At 48.2% G+C, this 17,093-nt stretch overlaps 6 protein-coding genes across 10 annotated transcripts; 5 read left to right on the forward strand and 1 right to left on the reverse strand.

Annotated features, from left to right (window-relative positions):
- Nucleotides 1-1,515: 1,515 nt before the first annotated feature.
- Nucleotides 1,516-1,990, forward strand: H257_14821 (hypothetical protein; the record flags this gene model as incomplete). Its single annotated transcript, XM_009842718.1, has 4 exons — nt 1,516-1,529; nt 1,581-1,646; nt 1,739-1,928; nt 1,979-1,990. The coding sequence occupies 4 exons, from the start codon at nt 1,516-1,518 to the stop codon at nt 1,988-1,990; spliced, it is 282 nt and encodes a 93-aa protein (XP_009841020.1).
- A 1,550-nt stretch (nt 1,991-3,540) lies between these two features.
- Nucleotides 3,541-6,792, reverse strand: H257_14822. 2 transcript variants are annotated; one of them, XM_009842719.1, is made up of 6 exons: nt 6,327-6,792; nt 6,089-6,278; nt 5,635-6,044; nt 4,879-5,077; nt 4,096-4,247; nt 3,541-4,050 (listed from the first exon to the last, which is right to left on the reverse strand). In XM_009842719.1, the coding sequence occupies exons 1-6, from the start codon at nt 6,744-6,746 to the stop codon at nt 3,742-3,744; spliced, it is 1,680 nt and encodes a 559-aa protein (XP_009841021.1). In that variant the 5' UTR covers nt 6,747-6,792; the 3' UTR covers nt 3,541-3,741. The 2 variants fall into 2 exon arrangements, with proteins under 2 accessions (XP_009841021.1, XP_009841022.1); XM_009842720.1 differs by lacking the exons at nt 3,541-4,050; nt 4,096-4,247 and having other exon boundaries at nt 4,502-5,077.
- A 648-nt stretch (nt 6,793-7,440) lies between these two features.
- H257_14823 (hypothetical protein) lies at nt 7,441-8,153 on the forward strand. Its single transcript, XM_009842721.1, has one exon. The coding sequence runs from the start codon at nt 7,780-7,782 to the stop codon at nt 8,029-8,031; it is 252 nt and encodes an 83-aa protein (XP_009841023.1). The 5' UTR covers nt 7,441-7,779; the 3' UTR covers nt 8,032-8,153.
- Nucleotides 8,154-8,342: 189 nt separating this feature from the next.
- H257_14824 lies at nt 8,343-11,110 on the forward strand. 2 transcript variants are annotated; one of them, XM_009842722.1, is made up of 7 exons: nt 8,343-8,645; nt 8,729-9,089; nt 9,138-9,270; nt 9,371-9,579; nt 9,646-10,035; nt 10,092-10,648; nt 10,707-11,110. In XM_009842722.1, exons 1-7 carry the CDS (start codon nt 8,389-8,391, stop codon nt 10,978-10,980), a joined length of 2,181 nt encoding a protein of 726 aa, XP_009841024.1. In that variant the 5' UTR covers nt 8,343-8,388; the 3' UTR covers nt 10,981-11,110. The 2 variants fall into 2 exon arrangements, with proteins under 2 accessions (XP_009841024.1, XP_009841025.1); XM_009842723.1 differs by having other exon boundaries at nt 10,092-11,110.
- A 293-nt stretch (nt 11,111-11,403) lies between these two features.
- H257_14825 (hypothetical protein) lies at nt 11,404-12,527 on the forward strand. 3 transcript variants are annotated; one of them, XM_009842725.1, is made up of 5 exons: nt 11,404-11,574; nt 11,637-11,855; nt 11,899-11,992; nt 12,059-12,221; nt 12,275-12,527. In XM_009842725.1, the coding sequence occupies exons 1-5, from the start codon at nt 11,425-11,427 to the stop codon at nt 12,495-12,497; spliced, it is 849 nt and encodes a 282-aa protein (XP_009841027.1). In that variant the 5' UTR covers nt 11,404-11,424; the 3' UTR covers nt 12,498-12,527. The 3 variants fall into 3 exon arrangements, with proteins under 3 accessions (XP_009841027.1, XP_009841026.1, XP_009841028.1); XM_009842724.1 differs by having other exon boundaries at nt 11,899-12,221; XM_009842726.1 differs by having other exon boundaries at nt 12,059-12,527.
- Nucleotides 12,528-13,233: 706 nt separating this feature from the next.
- H257_14826 (hypothetical protein) lies at nt 13,234-14,250 on the forward strand. The gene has a single exon (XM_009842727.1). It carries the CDS (start codon nt 13,258-13,260, stop codon nt 13,846-13,848), a length of 591 nt encoding a protein of 196 aa, XP_009841029.1. The 5' UTR covers nt 13,234-13,257; the 3' UTR covers nt 13,849-14,250.
- The last annotated feature ends 2,843 nt before the right edge of the window (nt 14,251-17,093 follow it).

Here is a 17,093-nt window from a genome sequence, read left to right on the forward strand (position 1 = left end):
TTTACCCCAGTAGGTCATTACTCTGCATGACTGCTTGGCCACGGGAGTTAATAAAACGAAGTAGTTTTAGTAAAACAACGCAAGTTTTAGATCAGCCAATGACAGAACGGTGGGGAAGCTTACTTTTACGTCGAGTGCAACTTCAGTTTAGGTTAAACTTTGGATGATTTTAGGAGCTAAAACAACGGGCAAAATATGTGAAAATCACAATACTTATACTATTAATAGCAACATACTAACGTTATAAACATTCATGACGATTCACAAATATTCGAATCTTCACCGAATTCATAATTTGCGGTCTTTGAGCGAGGATATCGCCGCTAATAGTAACCCATCCGCTCTGATTTGAATGGATTTAGTTAGACCACAATATCAGCATACTGCTATATATAAATACTTTGAAATGTAGATGGATGTCGGCTGTTGAATCTGACATCCAAAACAAGCATTCAGAGCAAAAAACTACGAATTCGTTGTTTTGGACTCCCCATCATAGGTTCAAATCAGCATTCGATGCGAATTGCAACATGGATCTCAGAACCCTGTGCTGTGAAGAATATGCTGGCGCAATTTCATCATTCAAACGTCTGTGCCTGCTGATTAATCGTCCATTCTACAAGGACATTCGGGATCTACAAATGGTATTCGCCATAATTGGATTTCATCTAGTAGTTTGAAATTCTCTGTAGTAAGTAAGTACTAGCACGATCTATTTTACTTCATTGAAAAATTGTATTGGATTTGTGTCTTAAAATATGCATTATTGACATCGATATCACAAATATCCGGATAAGTCAGGAAGCGGTCAAGCATTTGGTTACTTACAGTTAAATAGATTTCCGCGTCCGATAAATATAAGGAACCAGCTACTTTGCAATGCTGTTTGTGGAAGAACAAACGCTTCGCGAGGCCTGCCCGTCGTCGCAGACTTCTGCTCGCACTGGTACCGTCGGTCGACACCATACAAATACGCATACTCCTACTGGTACTGGAAATTTTCGTGGTTGACGAGTGTCAGGTGGAACCTCTGCGATATTTTCTTGCCGTCAACTTCGAGTTCCTGGCAAGAGAAGCCAGGAACTTTAAGCAAGTTGCACGCGAGCACCCCCCAAGACTTCATGACTAGACTTTGGAGGATTGGTCGCTCGTGGTTGGCCTGTATCAACAGCGCCAAGTCATCCTCGCTTGCCCACATGCTCATAGCACACGAAACCACCGAATGGAAGCCCTCCTGTTCGGATAACCTCTACTAATAGTATTTCTTATGACTACGTGTATCCGATTCCGTGATAACGTTAACGTTAGCTGCTCTTTTCACGGATTCCGCTAACTGTTATAAAGTTTCATGAGTTTCCGTGATTGTACTAACTGTAAATACTGAGGGTAATAATTACGGAAATGGACACGGATTACTCCTGCGAAATCTCCCTAATTGATCTATTTGAGACTCAAATGGATCACTCAAATGTTGAGTGACATAATCCACACGGTTGTAGGAGAGCATCCATCGTGATGGCACCCCCACCGTAACTTCGACATCCGATTCTCTTCAAAGTCACGACAGCTCGCTTACGTAGGTCCAAAGCAGCTGTGGAAGTGTTCTTCGCCGACGTCAAGCCCTTCGTTCTGGATGTAGGCGACTTGTACGTCCCCTTTGCTCTCATACGGCATTCTCAATGATTTGTATGCGCAGAGTCCACACGACTGTATCCTCATCTCACAAGTATCCCTGTAGCTTTGATCGCAACAACAACGCCAAGTCATCGCCCCCGCCGCCGCTTCCGGTGACGCTCCGTCTCCCGCCCGTGACCCCCGTCGTGCTCTCCCCGAGGCCCTTTGCCAACGCAACCGCACGCCGGCAGCACCTTTCGCAACCGTCGTGGGAAGTGCCCGAACCCCTCACCACCACAGGTTGCCTACGGCAGGTTGTACGGCGATGTAGGAATTCAAAGTGAATTAAGACCTTAACGACTAGCTCTTCAACTAAACCCCATTACTTACTAGTCGCCTCTTGTCTTTAGCCTTCTGCTCTATCCCATAACAGACACATATTCCAGTGGCAAGCCACTTTCCACGCCCAACTGGTACATCTCACCAATTGTTTGAACACACTGGTGCGAGACCCTTTAGTCCATATTGACTTGTATTGCACGAACATCAGGCTTTATAGTACATAGTCGTGGAATAGCGTCTCTCTGCGTGGTATAACTCGTCAGTAGTCATAGAAACTCCCACAACAAGTCTACCCAACTTCGCCTACCGCGAAGCACTCATTCGACTCGAACCTCCTAGCTTCTCATTTGTTATAAAGCGGGAACGAACCTACCTTCCCAGTGCCATGCACCACTCGTCGTGAATCTCTTCCAAGCTCACATAGAGACTTTCAAGAGACGTCGAGATTGCGTTTGCAACAAGTTCAATGTCATCACTGAATACTCATCGCATCGAATACGAAACTCTGTTGTATTCTCGACGACAAACGACCACACTTTCAATTTGTTACTCAACTTGCCATGTTCTCCCCTGCTTGCGACGCCGCTCCCCTCATCCTTTGGCCACCCCCCTTCAAGTCAGCTGCAACTAGGCTGGAACCTATCCCTGTGGCGCAACAGCCCTTTGTCCGTCGAGCGAGCCTGTGATGAACTGCACCTGGCCTCTGCACCAGTTCGTATAACACGCTAACGTGAACCGCTCGACTATGCCCTTTAGTCCATATTGACTTTGTATTGCACCGTACACAGCTACATACAGTATATAGTAAGTATTACATACAGTAGCAGTCAACAGGACGTGTTCCAAGCACACAGTAGCATCTCATTGCCATAACTCAACTAACGTCACCGGTAGTATTGTACTGGATGGTGGAGACAGCTTCCTGTTTTTGAGAGCAAGTTGCCTTGTTGTTATCGCGGTACGGACAACGGTACTAGTTAGTACTGCAAATGTAGCCTTATCTGCCGGATATGCATGTTTCGTAAAACCAAAACATGTCGACATACTTTCAGAAGTATATATAATTCAAGTACATGAAAATTGCATATTTTGGCTTTACGAAACAGGTTATTTCGTGATCCCTGTTTATAACCGGCATATTGTTTCACCCGTGTTTCGAACTGGTAAGTCCATACTATTTCTACATACTTAATGACGTATCATAGAGGTCGCTACGAGCTATTAGTATTTACTTTCAAAGTATGTTATATTTGCGTTTTTTTGCTACTTTGAGGACTCATCGCCCATGCTACTGACTGTGAGTTAACCATATTTCTAGCTTTGAACGATAGCCTGCAGCTAAGTTTGCAATGTCTACATTCATTAGGTACACCGCTCGTAGACAAGTCGTCAGAGAGATATTCGATGTCAAAGTCATGTACCATTGTAGTACTCGTCAGTTATATATGACGTGTGATATTAATATTTCTACTCATATTGTTGTGTCTATTCTAAACTGGAACGATGTGCCGAATGTATCGACACAACCAAATGTCGGCAGAAGAATTTAGCCAATCAGATTCCAGGAACCAAAACCTAATTAGTGTGATACTTTAATTAGTATGATACTTTAATTAGCGTGATACTTTAACTAGTGTGATGGGCATCCCATTAATCATTTCAGTTGTACCAACAAAAACTCGATCGATGGATTTGGCAAGTCAGCATACTAGTAGTAGATAGACGGATCCCGGTTCGAGATGCTCTTATAAGTCCAAATTGTGGCTGATCGGACAATATAAACACTCACAACACCATGAGCCCGATCGAGTGCAGCAGCAAAAACCCGACGCCGGCCACCGCCGACACGATGCACGCCTTGTACTCGACCAAGTCGACTCCATCTACCCACTTCACATGCAATTCGTCTGTGGCGGCCACCCACAAGGACACGCCGCTGAGCACAAGCAGCGCCAGACCGATCCAAAACACTCCGTGGAGGGCTCGGGAGTTCAAACACAGCACCCAGCTGAGCAACGTCGCTAGCAACCCCACGAGGCCGGCCATCACGGTGGCCATAGCGTCGTTCGATTCAAACTTGGACGCCAAGATGGCCTATTCACCTACTATCAGAGTAACTAACTAAGCAACTAATCGTACCTCGACCCCCTGGAACGGGTGGTTGACCAGCAACCCTGCCTGCGACACGTGAAAGTACACGAGACCCGTCCATGCGACAATGCTACCCACGAAAACACTCCAAAATAACGCCCAAAACGTGGTCGCCCAGGTTAACCCCCCGCCTTTGGCCGCTACTCAAACAACCCACATACAGTAACTATTAGTATTATAAGTCGAATTCGATGTAATTGGAGTGGGGTGGAGCACATTAACCAACTCGGCAGGCAATCGATATATCGGCCAATCAAAACACAGAACACGAATCCAGTGGCCAATCAAATCCACTGTTTCACCATCGAATTAGTATGTGACTGAAAGTAGTGTGACACACAACGAACTTTACATACAAACGTCAGTACAAAGTAAGAATCGATCGGTATAGATTTGGCAAAGAATCCGCACAAAAGTCCACATTTTGGGTAAAAGGACAAAATTTACTTCTTTACACGAGTATATATTGTGGATTTTCGGGGATTGTTGAAATCGTCAACATCAACACATTGAACAAAGCAGTAGGATTGGCGAAAACATAATATAGGTTGCAAGATGATTGGCTAACACGGAGATATATCTTGTTAGGCGAACAACACAAACAACATATACCACGTTCAATCTCTCAACACAAATATATATAAATACATTATACAACAACCGGCGTCAATCGCAATATACTTTGACCACCAGTGCAAACGGACTCGAATTTTTCGAATTATCCTCAATCGAGTGCAAAGTCCTTAAACCGAGGGGAAAAAAACAACTCACTCGACAACTCGACGCGATGCACCAGAAGCCGCTTGTCAGCTCCAGCCGAACACAGCCGATACAAGGAGCCAGGTACCACAGCTTGACACGCCAAGCCAGTGATAGCAAAAGTATGGGCTTCGGGACTGCTTGGGCTCCCGCGGGTTAAGTTGGCCGCGTCGAAAGAGTAGAGGTCTCCAGACGCTGTTGCTGTCACCACCTGCATATATTGTTATATTCGACACTGGAGCCGACATGGAGAATGACTGAATGTATGACAGAAGCATCGGCAGAACGATTTAGCCAATCAGATTGCCATCATCCACATCTATAATTAGTGTATGACTTCAAGTAGTGTGATTCCAAGCCCCACAGGATATTTTTTACATGCAACAAATGCAGTACAAACAACCGATCGATATAGATTTGGCGAATCAAATATTGTGGACGATTCGGTACAAATTTCCAGACCCCATCACGGAATCGAATCGACGCGATTGGCTAATCCTTTGAGTGGATTTGATTGGCTCTTACAGAAGGACAAGTATATTCAACCAATCACAACTCCAGCGTGATTTAAGTTGGATTAGACAAACCACGCGAATTTTGGACGTTTATAGCGAATTCACAATACCAAAGTCCACGTTTTGGGTAAAAGGACACACAATAGTCCACAACGCACACTATATAAAAGCGACACCGCCTAGATTCTCACACTAATTATCGCCCAATGAAAAAAATACAATATATAGCATGCAGTCAGTCAATAAATCTTACCACGGCGCCGTCGTCGCTCACGGTTAAGCTGCCCACCGGCTCGGGGCCCGCCAGCGCCACCGCCGCCACTCGCCACGGCCATGACGTGGCATCTTCCTGTGCGAGCGTCGTGGGTACCCACTTCAACAGGTACGCGTCGCCTCGGGGGGGCGACAGCACCGTGTACAGCGCTTGGCCGGTAGGGGAAAAGCGTACGCATCGGAACTGGTGCTTAAACGGTCCTTTAGTGGTTGGTGGGTTGTTTGGAAGCACATGGTCGCGGAGTGTGTCTGGCGCGGTGGTCGTGAAGAAGGCGGCGGCGCACGGGTCATCGATGCGCCAGAGGTGGCAAGTGGCGCCTTCGTCCGACGTCACGACCGCGTTCCGGCTGAATGGGTCGACGTGGATCTGCTTGATGCGCTTTGTATGTCCTACGAGGGATGTGATTCGATCGAGGAGGAGTTGAAGGAAGTACCGCGATATTCGTTGGCGAGGGTGACTACGGTGGTGTCGTGGAATGCTTGGTCGCCAACAACAGGCGTGACGACAGGGACTGGCTCGGCGTCGTCATCCTTGGCCGGCGGAGGTCCGGCAATGAGAGAAGCAGCGGTCGTGGGAGTCGTCGGGTTTGAAGAAGGCGAGTGGGAGATCGTCCAGATGCGGATCTGAGAGATGGTGAGGGTCAACAGACATGGCTACAGGTATGGACGTACCACCGAGTCTTCGCCCCCGGTAACCAACGTGCGCGGACCGACAAAGCATGCGCACGTCTGGCTGCTGTCGATGGCGCAGAAGTCTGTGCGGAACTTCACTCGAAGCACCAGCTCGAGTGCGGGGGCAGCGTCGGGAGTGTCGGAATCCGTCGACGCTGCCTTGGCAAGAACTTCGTAGACCCAGCACGCTGCATTCACACTCACAGCCAGCCACGACCCGTCCGACGAGATGGCAACCGATGACGGCAGTTCGCTCCCCGTGTCGGCGCTACCGAGAAGTCGATATGGCACTCCGCGAGATGGCATCGAGTAGACATCGACGGTGTTCTTGACTCCCGTCTTGGCAGACCCGCCTCCCCCGCAGATTGCAATCAGGTGCTTGGCCTGCCCCACCCCCAGAACCGGGTATGCCACGTGCATGACGATGGCTGATGTGTTTTGCAGTCGGTGGCGACTTGGACACCTGTGATTGGTGCGTTCAAAATGCTGTTACTCTTGTGATAAATGAAAAGCGTCGAGATAAATGAATCTTGACTACCCAATGTATGATTGGTTGATTTATAGCCAATCAACACCACTCCATCGATTTTTGATGCGGTCATACCTCGTCGCTGATTGGCTGCGATGACCATTTCCGTTTTCGACGAGTGTGCACAATACTACGTACCGGTAGTAAAAATTAGAGTCGCGGCAAGCTGATTGGTTGATTGCTTTGATCAGCACAGTTTCCGTACCTGGTATCGTATGATCGAGGTGACGTGGCAAGGCCACCAGCATGATGGACGGCTCAAACCTTGCATTTCGAATCGATCTTGGCAGGTTTATTGTCGATTGATATCAAGTGTGCTTGGGTTAATTAGGCACTGTCCTTGCAAGTTTTTAAGTGCTATTAATAGTAATATGTAGTAATACTAGTAACGTTAGTAGGAGATTGATAGTGTTGTTGTGTTGTGAAGTACTAGTACTCCGGAATACTGTACTACTGTAGTAGGAGATTAGTCTTCAAAGTTAACATTCTAGGCGACGAAACGTTATGAAGAATTCACAACAAGCTTGTGGAACCTACATACTCTGAGTACGTCATCTGTGCCGGTTCCTTGTCACCAACTGGACTCTCAGAACGAGCATAGCCGCGACATACGAGTGTTATCACGCTGTCACGACCGACCTCGCCATGACGTCGATGATGGCTATTCGCGAGCGTGGAGTGATTGTTTCTGTAGAGGTTTGTGCATGTCGATGATCCGTTTCAGAAGTCGTCCAAGATGTCCTCCGAACGTTGTCCCATGCCAAGGTTCGTTGGACATCGTGGACGAATCTGAATCCATCGACCAATCGATTGTCTTTGTGCACAGCCACCTCGACCAATCAAACGGGCACCCCAGACGCAGCTCCTTGCAACTAACTTACCAGTAACGTTAATGCACAATTCAATTTGCGCTCAAGCACCAACATGCAACCAACAAAGTCGTCGGCGTCTCTCTTGCTCTTGCATCCAGTGGACTCTGTCGACTTGCCCAAACAAATGCAAGCCATGCATCTAATTGGCCAAATCTCCACCACGACCGACGACGCGGCAGCGAATGCCCTGGACGAGGGCGATGACTGGGGCTGGTTTGAAGACTTGACCATCCACGACGAAGCCCAAGTCGAGCGGTTCGAGTCGTTTCACCTCCACGACCTATCGCATCAATCGTTTGAATAACGAACACATCGATAAGCGTGTCTATATATTTCGTATTTATATCAATCATCATTGCCCTTGAGCGGCTAAGCTTCTTCGAAATCGATCGATAATGCACCAGTACCGATAGTACGTCTACATTCGATGGCCGACAGACAGGTCTTGCAACTAAAGCGCGAAGTTACCGACTGATGCCTCCCCTGACAATGGTGTACAGTGTACAGTAGACCATCTCCAAGCCAAATGCCTACTACTGTACTGTACTACATACTGGTAATCGCGGTAGCCGACTTTGAGCCCGAAACGGTTTCGTCCAGAGTCCAGGTTCGTGAAACTGCTACGTATAACCGACAAGCTGAAGTCGTGTTTGCCGTCGCCATGACGTTCATGGCCACGCGGCCGCAGTCGGCGCGTCCATCGTCCGCCGTGGCATCACACCACCGGGCCAAAACCAACAAAATCACGCTCGGCATGTACCGGTTTCGGCCGGGGACGTCGAGTTTGGAGAAGGTCGGGCCTGTGGATGTACACACGCCGGTGCTGACGCTGCTCGCGCTCCTGGCAGACGACACGTCACCGTTGTATCATTCCGTACACCACTTGAAAATGCATCGTTTTCGAGCGCACATCCCAAGGTGTACCTACATACGTCTACCTAACGTGACATGTATACTTATGTCCCTGCTTGTTGACCTCTCAACTTCATGGACGTTTATAGCACGGTGATTGTGGGTCGCCAGTCGGAACCTACTGCATGGTATCACACCAACAAGGACGGGTATGTGCTCAAGAAGCACCCGGCACATTGCACGTGGAAGCATGTGCGAGAGGCACTGTGTGGTGGGCGACACTCCCCCGATTATGTGGCTACCCACGACAACAAGAACATCCATTGGCCTGTGGCCGTGGCCAAGTTTGACGACGGGCGCTTGCGGGTGCTGACGCGGCACGCGCTACTCGTGCTGCTAAAAGAACTGGAAACGGCCTGTCCAGGGCAGACGAATGCTGTCCATCCGTTTTGCATCCAAGCCTTCGTCCCACCCGCCAAGCGCGTGCGATACATCAGCATCTACACGCTGGTACTATGTCAAACTATTAGTTGACGCTAAAGGTGACGACATGTGCAGGTGCGCAACGTAGGGGACTGCCACGTCGTGGTCGCGGAGCTCACATCGAATTACAAGGAACAGCCCCATGACAACGGCGACGGGAGTAACGACGTCGATATCACCAAGGAGCCCATTGAAATCTTGGAAGCAGGTATGCTACTTCATGTATACTAGTATTCTTGTATATTCTCGTGATGAATGGCAAATGGATGGTTGTGGTGGACTCTGGCTAAAACTGGGATACATTGTAGAAAACAGCTTGATGGTGGAATCGATCAAACGCACGACGTTGTTGCTCATCCACCACGTGAACCGCAAACAATCGGCGTCCAGCACGCCCGTGATCAGTAAACTCATTGCCGAATACATGATCCACACCAAGGACAACGAAGTGTACTTGACGGCGATTCTGGGCGTGAGCTGGCAGCATGGCGACCAAGTGCAGCTGGTAGACTTCCAGGCACGACGACCTTCAAAATCCCCATAGTTGTCTGTTCAAACTGGGAGAAAAATACTGGATATCTAGACGGAAACAACAATCTTATCCACTCGGGAGGATCAGGGCAACAACCAGGGGGGGCGGGGGGGGGCAACGCATGCCGTCACAAAACAAGTCAAAGCGTTTGCCCGCAGCTTGCAAGGAAGCACGGAACTATACGAAGCTGCGGAGCGACACGCGTCGGAATGTCAGGACGAAGCCGCCAAGTTGAAACAGCAAGTCGCTGCGTTGGAAGTAGAATTGGACCAAGTCAAAGCCAAGCTGGACACGTCCACGGCGCACGCCGACGCGCAGCGCAAGATCAAATGCCTCGAGGGCCGCATTGAACTCCAAGACAGGCAAATCGCAACCTTAGAGAGCGCGGTGGCAGTTCACGAGGCCAGCGCTGTCACCGCCGCCGCGGGGCTGGATCGAGAAGTAACGTTACGTGTTCATTCGATTTTTCGTTACGGGACCTGAATCCGTATGCGTAGCGCGTGTTGTTTTGCGAAGCGCTCACTGCGTCCCAAGCCAAAGTGGACAGCTTGACGGCAGTAGTGGCCCAGCTAGAACGCGAAAAAAGTGAGCTACACGCCCAAGTCTTGTCCCAAGCCCACGCGTTGCATGCTGCTGCGGGGACCGTCGAAGCGTTGCAAGGAGCGGTGGACAAGCAAAAGCTGTTGACGCATCAAGTGTCGTCGAGCTTGCGGGAGTTGCAAGTGCAAGTCAACCTCGTCGAGGCCGAAAACGACAAGTTCAAGGCTTTGTTGCCGTTTGCGAGCGTGAAAAAAGTCAACTGGTGCAGCAAAATGCACTTGCACGAGTTTGCGATGGACTGGCCCGAGTACCGCATGGAAATCGGCGTGCTCAACCGCTGTTTGAGTGCCCATTTCAGCGTGTTGAAGCGGATATTCAGTCAGTTTGCCAAGGTCAAAGTGCCGTTGGTGGCGCCCCACATTGCACTAGGCCGCACACACCCGCTCCTGTCAAATCAACTGAATTATGCCCAGCTCGTGGCGTTGCTGGAACGCTGTCACATTGTCACGACACGGTGCTCTCAGTCATTTGGACTTCGTCTTGTCGTTATACAGAATTTCATTGCGCTGTAGGTTTACACCGCCTCAGGTGGAGCCGCTGTTTACCAAGTGCACAGCCGCGAGATGGCACCAAACGCACGGACCCAAGCTCACGACCGCGGGGATGTCATTGCCTCGGGGCTTGTTGCTGGTCGAGTTTATGGAGCTACTGGTGCGCGTTGCCCATGTCCGCGGCGGGGGCAAAAGCGGGCTCGTCGCGGAAAGTCTGCATAAAATGGTCGAAGATTGCATTTACCCGCATGTGCATTGGAAGGACGTGGAGGCTGCGGCTGTGGGGTTGAAATAACACAACGTTTCGCTGTTTTTATACCAAGATTGTCGTATGGTGCATTTCATCTAAAAATGTGCCTGGCTCCATATATTTCCATACAAAAAGGCTGATTGGTTTAAATTCTATTACTCGATCAATTTTTCACCAATCGAAATTTTGAACCGTAACTTCTGTTGGTCTTGACCAGTTCTATCGTTATTACGGGTTATTTTCCTAAAAAATACCAATACAAAGTTGGAATAGCTGTCGAAAGTCAAGGCATTTTTTTGTAGTCTTTAGTTGAAATGCACCATACAGTGAGTGATACACGCAGGGAATTTGAGACGAATCAGATTATTAGTAGTTAGTACTAGATAAGGTAATGTGGACTACTTGCTGTTTTAAACGCATGGGAAAACGTTTCAAACATTACTAGTACAGTAGTGTAAGTCAAGCATTTGCCGTCGTTGGAATAATTTCATGGCACAGTCAGCACCGTCATCGATCAAGGTTGCGATTGTGCAGTATGAGCCTCAAATCAACCAAGTCCAGGCAAACATGGAGACTGTGGCAAGTATGCTGGCCCATCTCACGCAAGCAGATGGTCTGCACATTCTAATGTTGAGTGAGGTACACAGCAGCATTGAGGACCCTGCCAGCCATAGGCGTCATCACGTGGATATCCTCATTAGATGGTGTTCACTGGGTATTGCTTCCGCGACCGCGACGAAGTCGAACCGTTGGCAGAAGAAACCTCCACTGGACCCACATTTGAGTGGTGCCAACGCCATGCCACGCGCCTGCACTGCCTTGTGGCGTGTGGCTACGTTGAAAAGGCTAGCGACGGCAACTTGTACAATTCGATGATGGTGCTAAGCCCAGACGGCACCGTAGTGTTCAACTACCGAAAGGTGCTACGTAGGCTCTACGTCGGCATAGACTGACCTATATTAGACGTTCTTGTACGAAACAGACAAGTCTTGGGCCACTGCAGGCTCTGGCTTTGGTAATTGGTACTGTCCTTGGCTCGCCCAACAACTCTCATTTGGTAAGTTGCTTACAATTGCAAAGGTTTTTGCTCAAGGGTGTCGCTACACCCTTCGAACATGCCTAGGCATTTGCATGGACATCAACCCATGTGACTTTACAGCACCATATGAATCGTACGAGTTTGCCTCGAGCGTGGTCACCGCCAAGAGTTCGCTCGTTCTGTTTTCCAGTGCGTGGAACGACTTCAGCCCCCTCGAAACCAACCCATCGCCCCTGCCAACGATCCAGTATGGCCTCGTATAAGCCTTGTTGTACACATTTAGCGTTCGGATTGGGGTAGGTACTGGGCTAACCGACTCGTGCCTGTGATCAACACCGCCTCAAAAAGCCAGCAACATTGCTATTTCATTTGCGCCAACCGCACTGGCGTTGAGCGAGGAACGTCGTTCGTCGGGGGGTCGTGCATTATATCGTTGAATGAGCCGAGTATAGTCGTGGCCGCCGATCGATTCCAAGCCAAAGTCCTCGTGGCGACCTTGCCCTTGGGTGATACCAGTAGTTAACTTGTACAAAGTCGTTTTAGTTGGTGAAGTAAGTACTCATTGTTGTAGGTACTTTTCGTGAAAATACTATTATACTGTAGCTGCATTGGATGCAACCTTACGACAAGGCGAGACGCGCTTGCTTCGCTATTTGTCGGGGCCGTGAAATTCGTATCACCATTATGCGACGACGTTTGACATATTTATATGTCTACCATCACGATACCAGTAATGTCGATGACGACGGATGTGGCTAACGTTAACATTTAATAGGTACATGTAGTACACGCTTAGCTGTGCCTCCAACTCGTTGGCAAATTGGACGTAACTCGTTCCAATATGTATTCTCCCAATGTGTCCATGATATCCTCAGAGTCGTCGTCGCAACTCGTAAAGCAAAACTACAGTATGAAAACTCTGAGAATTGGCATTCTATTTTTATGATTTTGGGTCATTGTAGTGCTGCTATTGAAATCCGTGTTACATTTCCTTGTGTTCCGTGGCTAATATGACATGCTTGGTAGCATAGACTTGGTTGCGCTTCTCCAGGAAGGACCTACTTTGATTTCCAAAGTCATCCATCTCCTGCATGCAGTTAACGTACAGTAGTAAAATGCAATCAGTCCAAGTACAGTATTTTTACTACTCGTTAGTGGTACTCAATGAATGGCAGATCTTTGGCAGTTACGACTTTCTCTGCCAACGGCAACGGTGGGCAGCCAAAAATACCCAATCGCGGGTGTGATGTGTTTGCATTTCCAAACAACAAACCAAGAGCAACATGCACAACATGAAGTGCGTGGTGGTGGGGGACGGCGCCGTGGGCAAAACGTGCGTACTCATCTCGTACACGACCAACGCGTTCCCGGGCGAGTACATCCCGACCGTGTTTGACAACTACAGTGCCAACGTGATGGTGGACACCAAGCCCATCAACCTCGGGCTGTGGGACACGGCGGGCCAAGAAGACTACGACCGGCTGCGGCCGCTGAGCTACCCGCAGACGGACGTGTTTCTGATCTGCTTTTCGGTCGTGAGTCCCGCGTCGTTTGAGAACGTCAAGGCCAAGTGGTTCCCCGAGATCCAGCACCACGCGCCAGGCGTGCCGTTTATCCTCGTGGGCACCAAGCTGGACCTGCGCGACGACGAAGAAACCATCGACCGACTCAAAGAGAAGCGCGTGAAACCCATCACGACCGAGCAGGGCGAGGCTCTCAAGAACGAGCTGGGCGCGTTCAAGTACTTGGAGTGCTCGGCGCTGACCCAAAAGGGGCTCAAGCAGGTGTTTGACGAAGGCATCCGGTGCGTGCTGCAGCACCACAAGAACCCCAAGAAGACGGCGCGAAAGTTTGGCGGGTGCAGCATCCTTTAACCGACTATTTTATCTATTCCACGCCAGCACACTTGGCCGTGCCAACTGCGTTGTAGCTGTCGAAGCTTGGTCTAGGCGTGTTTGATATGGTCACTTGGTGAGTTGACCTACCAAGGAACCGATCCTACTGGTTGTACACCAGTGAGAAGTGTGATCTTTACGATTGCAGCGTATGAAAGGTACATAGCATGCAGTTTGCATCTCGAATTTAGAAACATGTTATACCGCAATACATACCCGAACAACCTCCTCAAGACCACCGACCTAAGATGGGGCAACAAGTTCTGAAAGAGGATAAAGGCGTTGCTTGATATGAATGCAACAATGGCCTGTGTGCGCTAACTGACATGAATAGTTACTAACTCCTAAAGGAGATGGCCTTAGCCGTGTTGGCGGGTCTGCTGCTTTGCTGTCTGTGAACTACAGTATTGCTACTGTTACACCCAATGATGCGAATTACTCTGTGCATGTTTGCACTTGAAACAATAAACTATTTTTAACGTTCTGGTTAACATTGTTGACAGACATGGTACGAAAATGTTGGTTACAGATCTCAAGCACCACAGTAATAGCATCCAATCTCGCCAGCATTAACACTTCACCACCACAAACCACAGGGATACTGTACACCACGGTCTCAATTCCACTGATCTCCTGCTTTCTACCTAGAACATGTCACATACTACTCCACAACTGGCCCATTTGCCATATCCCGGAAACTATGGGAAAACATTCAATAAATCTGGATACCGTTCAGCGACAAGACTGAAAACCGTTCAAGCAAATTTTCTTCCCGTAACCCTGTAACCCCGGGACTTCGTCCTACCCCCACGTGCACATACTACGAAGTATAATGCTAAACCCCTAGTATGAGTTGAATTGGCCAGAGTACAAAAAATAGGCCTCATCTAACTACCGTATACCTTATGGATCAGTACTGTATGGTGTCAATAAAGAACGATTTGGTCGTACCTTGGAAGGCCGTACCCAGGTCGCTTTATATTGGTCAAAAATTTCCAATTATCTCGTTCTAGCCAATCAAACAAGTCGAAGTAGTAGAAGTGACCAATCCAAACGCATTGGAAAGAAATCAGACCACCTTATAGAGTTGTATCCATTTCGATCAGATTTTACTGACACTTTCGGGGGTTACAGATCCATAAGGTATACGGAAGAGTTTATTAGTTTGAACGGTTTTCAGTCTTGGCTGAAAGGTATTCAGATTTGTTGACTTGTTAATGGAATTCGCAAGGTGAGCCACCTTGCTCCTTTTTAATATCCAATCAGAGTCCATCATACCTTGTTTCTTACACACGATTGGCTATAACACTGTCAAAAGTCGTTACAATTTTGAACTTTGAATTTTGTAGTAGAGCTTTGTGTGATGCTACTCCAGAGAATTGTGCCCTGAGGAGTGCACTCCGACTATGTCCAATGTGATTCTCCCCTTACAGCTAACATTATGTTGTGCGCTCGGTTGGGTCGCAATGTCGTGGTGGCTCTGGTGGGCCAACGCGGTGGCGCATGAGGTCTAGGTAGCACCCAGCAAACGCAAAGTGCTAAAGCCGCCACTTCAGCACTTGCGATGGGTGCCACCAAGACGTCTTGCGCCACCGCCCGCACAACCACGTGATCACACCGGCAGGGATGTGTACGGCACCGACACGGCTGGATGGTGGAATGTGGGATGACCAATTTCATTGGTTTAGTAGGCAAGTGGTGAAACGAGACCTGTTAGAATTGACCGAGTCCTGAATACCACATCACATGATCTTGCTCTCATACACAGCCTACACAATTATCTCAAGGCTTCTTGCATCAACCGTCATCACAGGAGTAGAATATATCGCAACACAGCGTGATGAATCTACGCAACGATTTTCGTGATTTCACGGCATCTGATTGGACAAAATTGGACAATTTTGAATTCGCAAGGTGACCTGCCTTGCGAATTCCAAAACGAGACAGACACATGAAAAATAAAAATCATCAATACAAACTTGAAGATATATTTCATTGAAACTATACAATTTCAGAAGTATTTATGGAATTCGCAAGGTGGTTCACCTTGCGCTCCATACAAAATTGCCTATTTCACCTTGCTTTTTCTGGTTAATGACTTGTTTGTGGAATTCGAAGGTGGCTGGCCTTACTTCTGATTATTAACCAATCAGAGTGCATCATGGTTTCTTTGCCATATACTCCCTCCGTGTCACTATAAGTGCGCGACTCAGAAAAATATAGTATACCTCCTCGTATAAAAATACAAAACACTCCAAGATCCTATAATGATCATGCATTTATAAAGGTGTAACGATACAATTGTCCAATCATAACAATCAAAATGCATGTCTCAGGACCAATCACGCATCGTGGCAGTTGTACTTGGCTGCGAGTGTTTAACTGAGGCCATTGAGAAGCCTGACCAAGTAGCTGCCGTTGCTGTGCAGCAGCACTTCACGGAGTATGGCCTAGCGCTCGCTGTTCGTTAGGTTGCGCTTTTTGACGGTCATACCTGAATGTTTGTCATTATGAGTGTTTGTTTTATATAAAGTATTTTATTGATGTATTGAAATCATCATAGCGCCTTCATTTCGTTGAATTTCCCGCTCGAAGTTGGAGCAAATCGGGGGTTTTGGCACTGGCTTTCGAATGGTCCAATCAGAGCGACTACTTTTGAGCCCAAGAGGGCGATTTCGATTGTCAAAAATGTCTTGAGAATATAATGAGAAGTCATGTCAACTCTCCTCTAGGTCGCGCACTTTTAGTGACACGGAGGGAGTAACGTTAAGTTAATTGGTCACAACGATCATTTTTATCGACTTCAAAAATGCAGAAGTACCAAGTTCCCAGCGACTCAAACAACTCGTACCACCATCAGCTTAGTGCTCATGTCAGCAGTTCATCGCACTCTCGAGTACACTCACTAGCATTTTTCCTTAGTGCTTATTGAAGTCGACATTGAATGACGAATGGTCGATGCGAATTTCTCGTTAGGAAGGACCAGCAGTATCACTACAACTTCATGGTTTCGGTGGACTGGGGCCAACACCCAAGGTCCTTCCAAGTCAAAATGAGGAAGTGATGGGTAAAACTACTGTCAGTAAGAATCATATTATCGGGGCATAGTCACCAAAAGTTTGACCAAATCAAGTCGTTTGCCCGCGGCGTTGCGGGGTTTCGGGATTAACGAGTAAATTGCTGTAAGCGACCTATTTACAGTACCAGTACAGTAGTTGACGAAC

Source organism: Aphanomyces astaci (genome assembly GCF_000520075.1).
Source record: "Aphanomyces astaci strain APO3 unplaced genomic scaffold supercont1.63, whole genome shotgun sequence".
Taxonomy (NCBI): domain Eukaryota; phylum Oomycota; class Saprolegniomycetes; order Saprolegniales; family Verrucalvaceae; genus Aphanomyces; species Aphanomyces astaci.

Coding starts and splice junctions, on each gene's coding strand:
- H257_14822 (XM_009842719.1), bottom strand. CDS start 6,746: ATGCACGTGGCATACCCGGTTCTGGGGGTGGGGCAGGCCAAGCACCTG. Junction 5,078..5,634: donor TGAGCGACGACGGCGCCGTG/GTAAGATTTATT, acceptor CAATATATGCAG/GTGGTGACAGCAACAGCGTC. Junction 4,051..4,095: donor ACCCGTTCCAGGGGGTCGAG/GTACGATTAGTT, acceptor GTAGGTGAATAG/GCCATCTTGGCGTCCAAGTT.
- H257_14823 (XM_009842721.1), top strand. CDS start 7,780: ATGCAACCAACAAAGTCGTCGGCGTCTCTCTTGCTCTTGCATCCAGTG.
- H257_14824 (XM_009842722.1), top strand. CDS start 8,389: ATGACGTTCATGGCCACGCGGCCGCAGTCGGCGCGTCCATCGTCCGCC. Junction 9,580..9,645: donor TGCAGCTGGTAGACTTCCAG/GCACGACGACCT, acceptor CTGGATATCTAG/ACGGAAACAACAATCTTATC. Junction 10,649..10,706: donor TGTCACATTGTCACGACACG/GTGCTCTCAGTC, acceptor ATTGCGCTGTAG/GTTTACACCGCCTCAGGTGG.
- H257_14825 (XM_009842724.1), top strand. CDS start 11,425: ATGGCACAGTCAGCACCGTCATCGATCAAGGTTGCGATTGTGCAGTAT. Junction 11,575..11,636: donor ACATTCTAATGTTGAGTGAG/GTACACAGCAGC, acceptor TATCCTCATTAG/ATGGTGTTCACTGGGTATTG. Junction 11,856..11,898: donor TAGTGTTCAACTACCGAAAG/GTGCTACGTAGG, acceptor GACCTATATTAG/ACGTTCTTGTACGAAACAGA.
- H257_14826 (XM_009842727.1), top strand. CDS start 13,258: ATGCACAACATGAAGTGCGTGGTGGTGGGGGACGGCGCCGTGGGCAAA.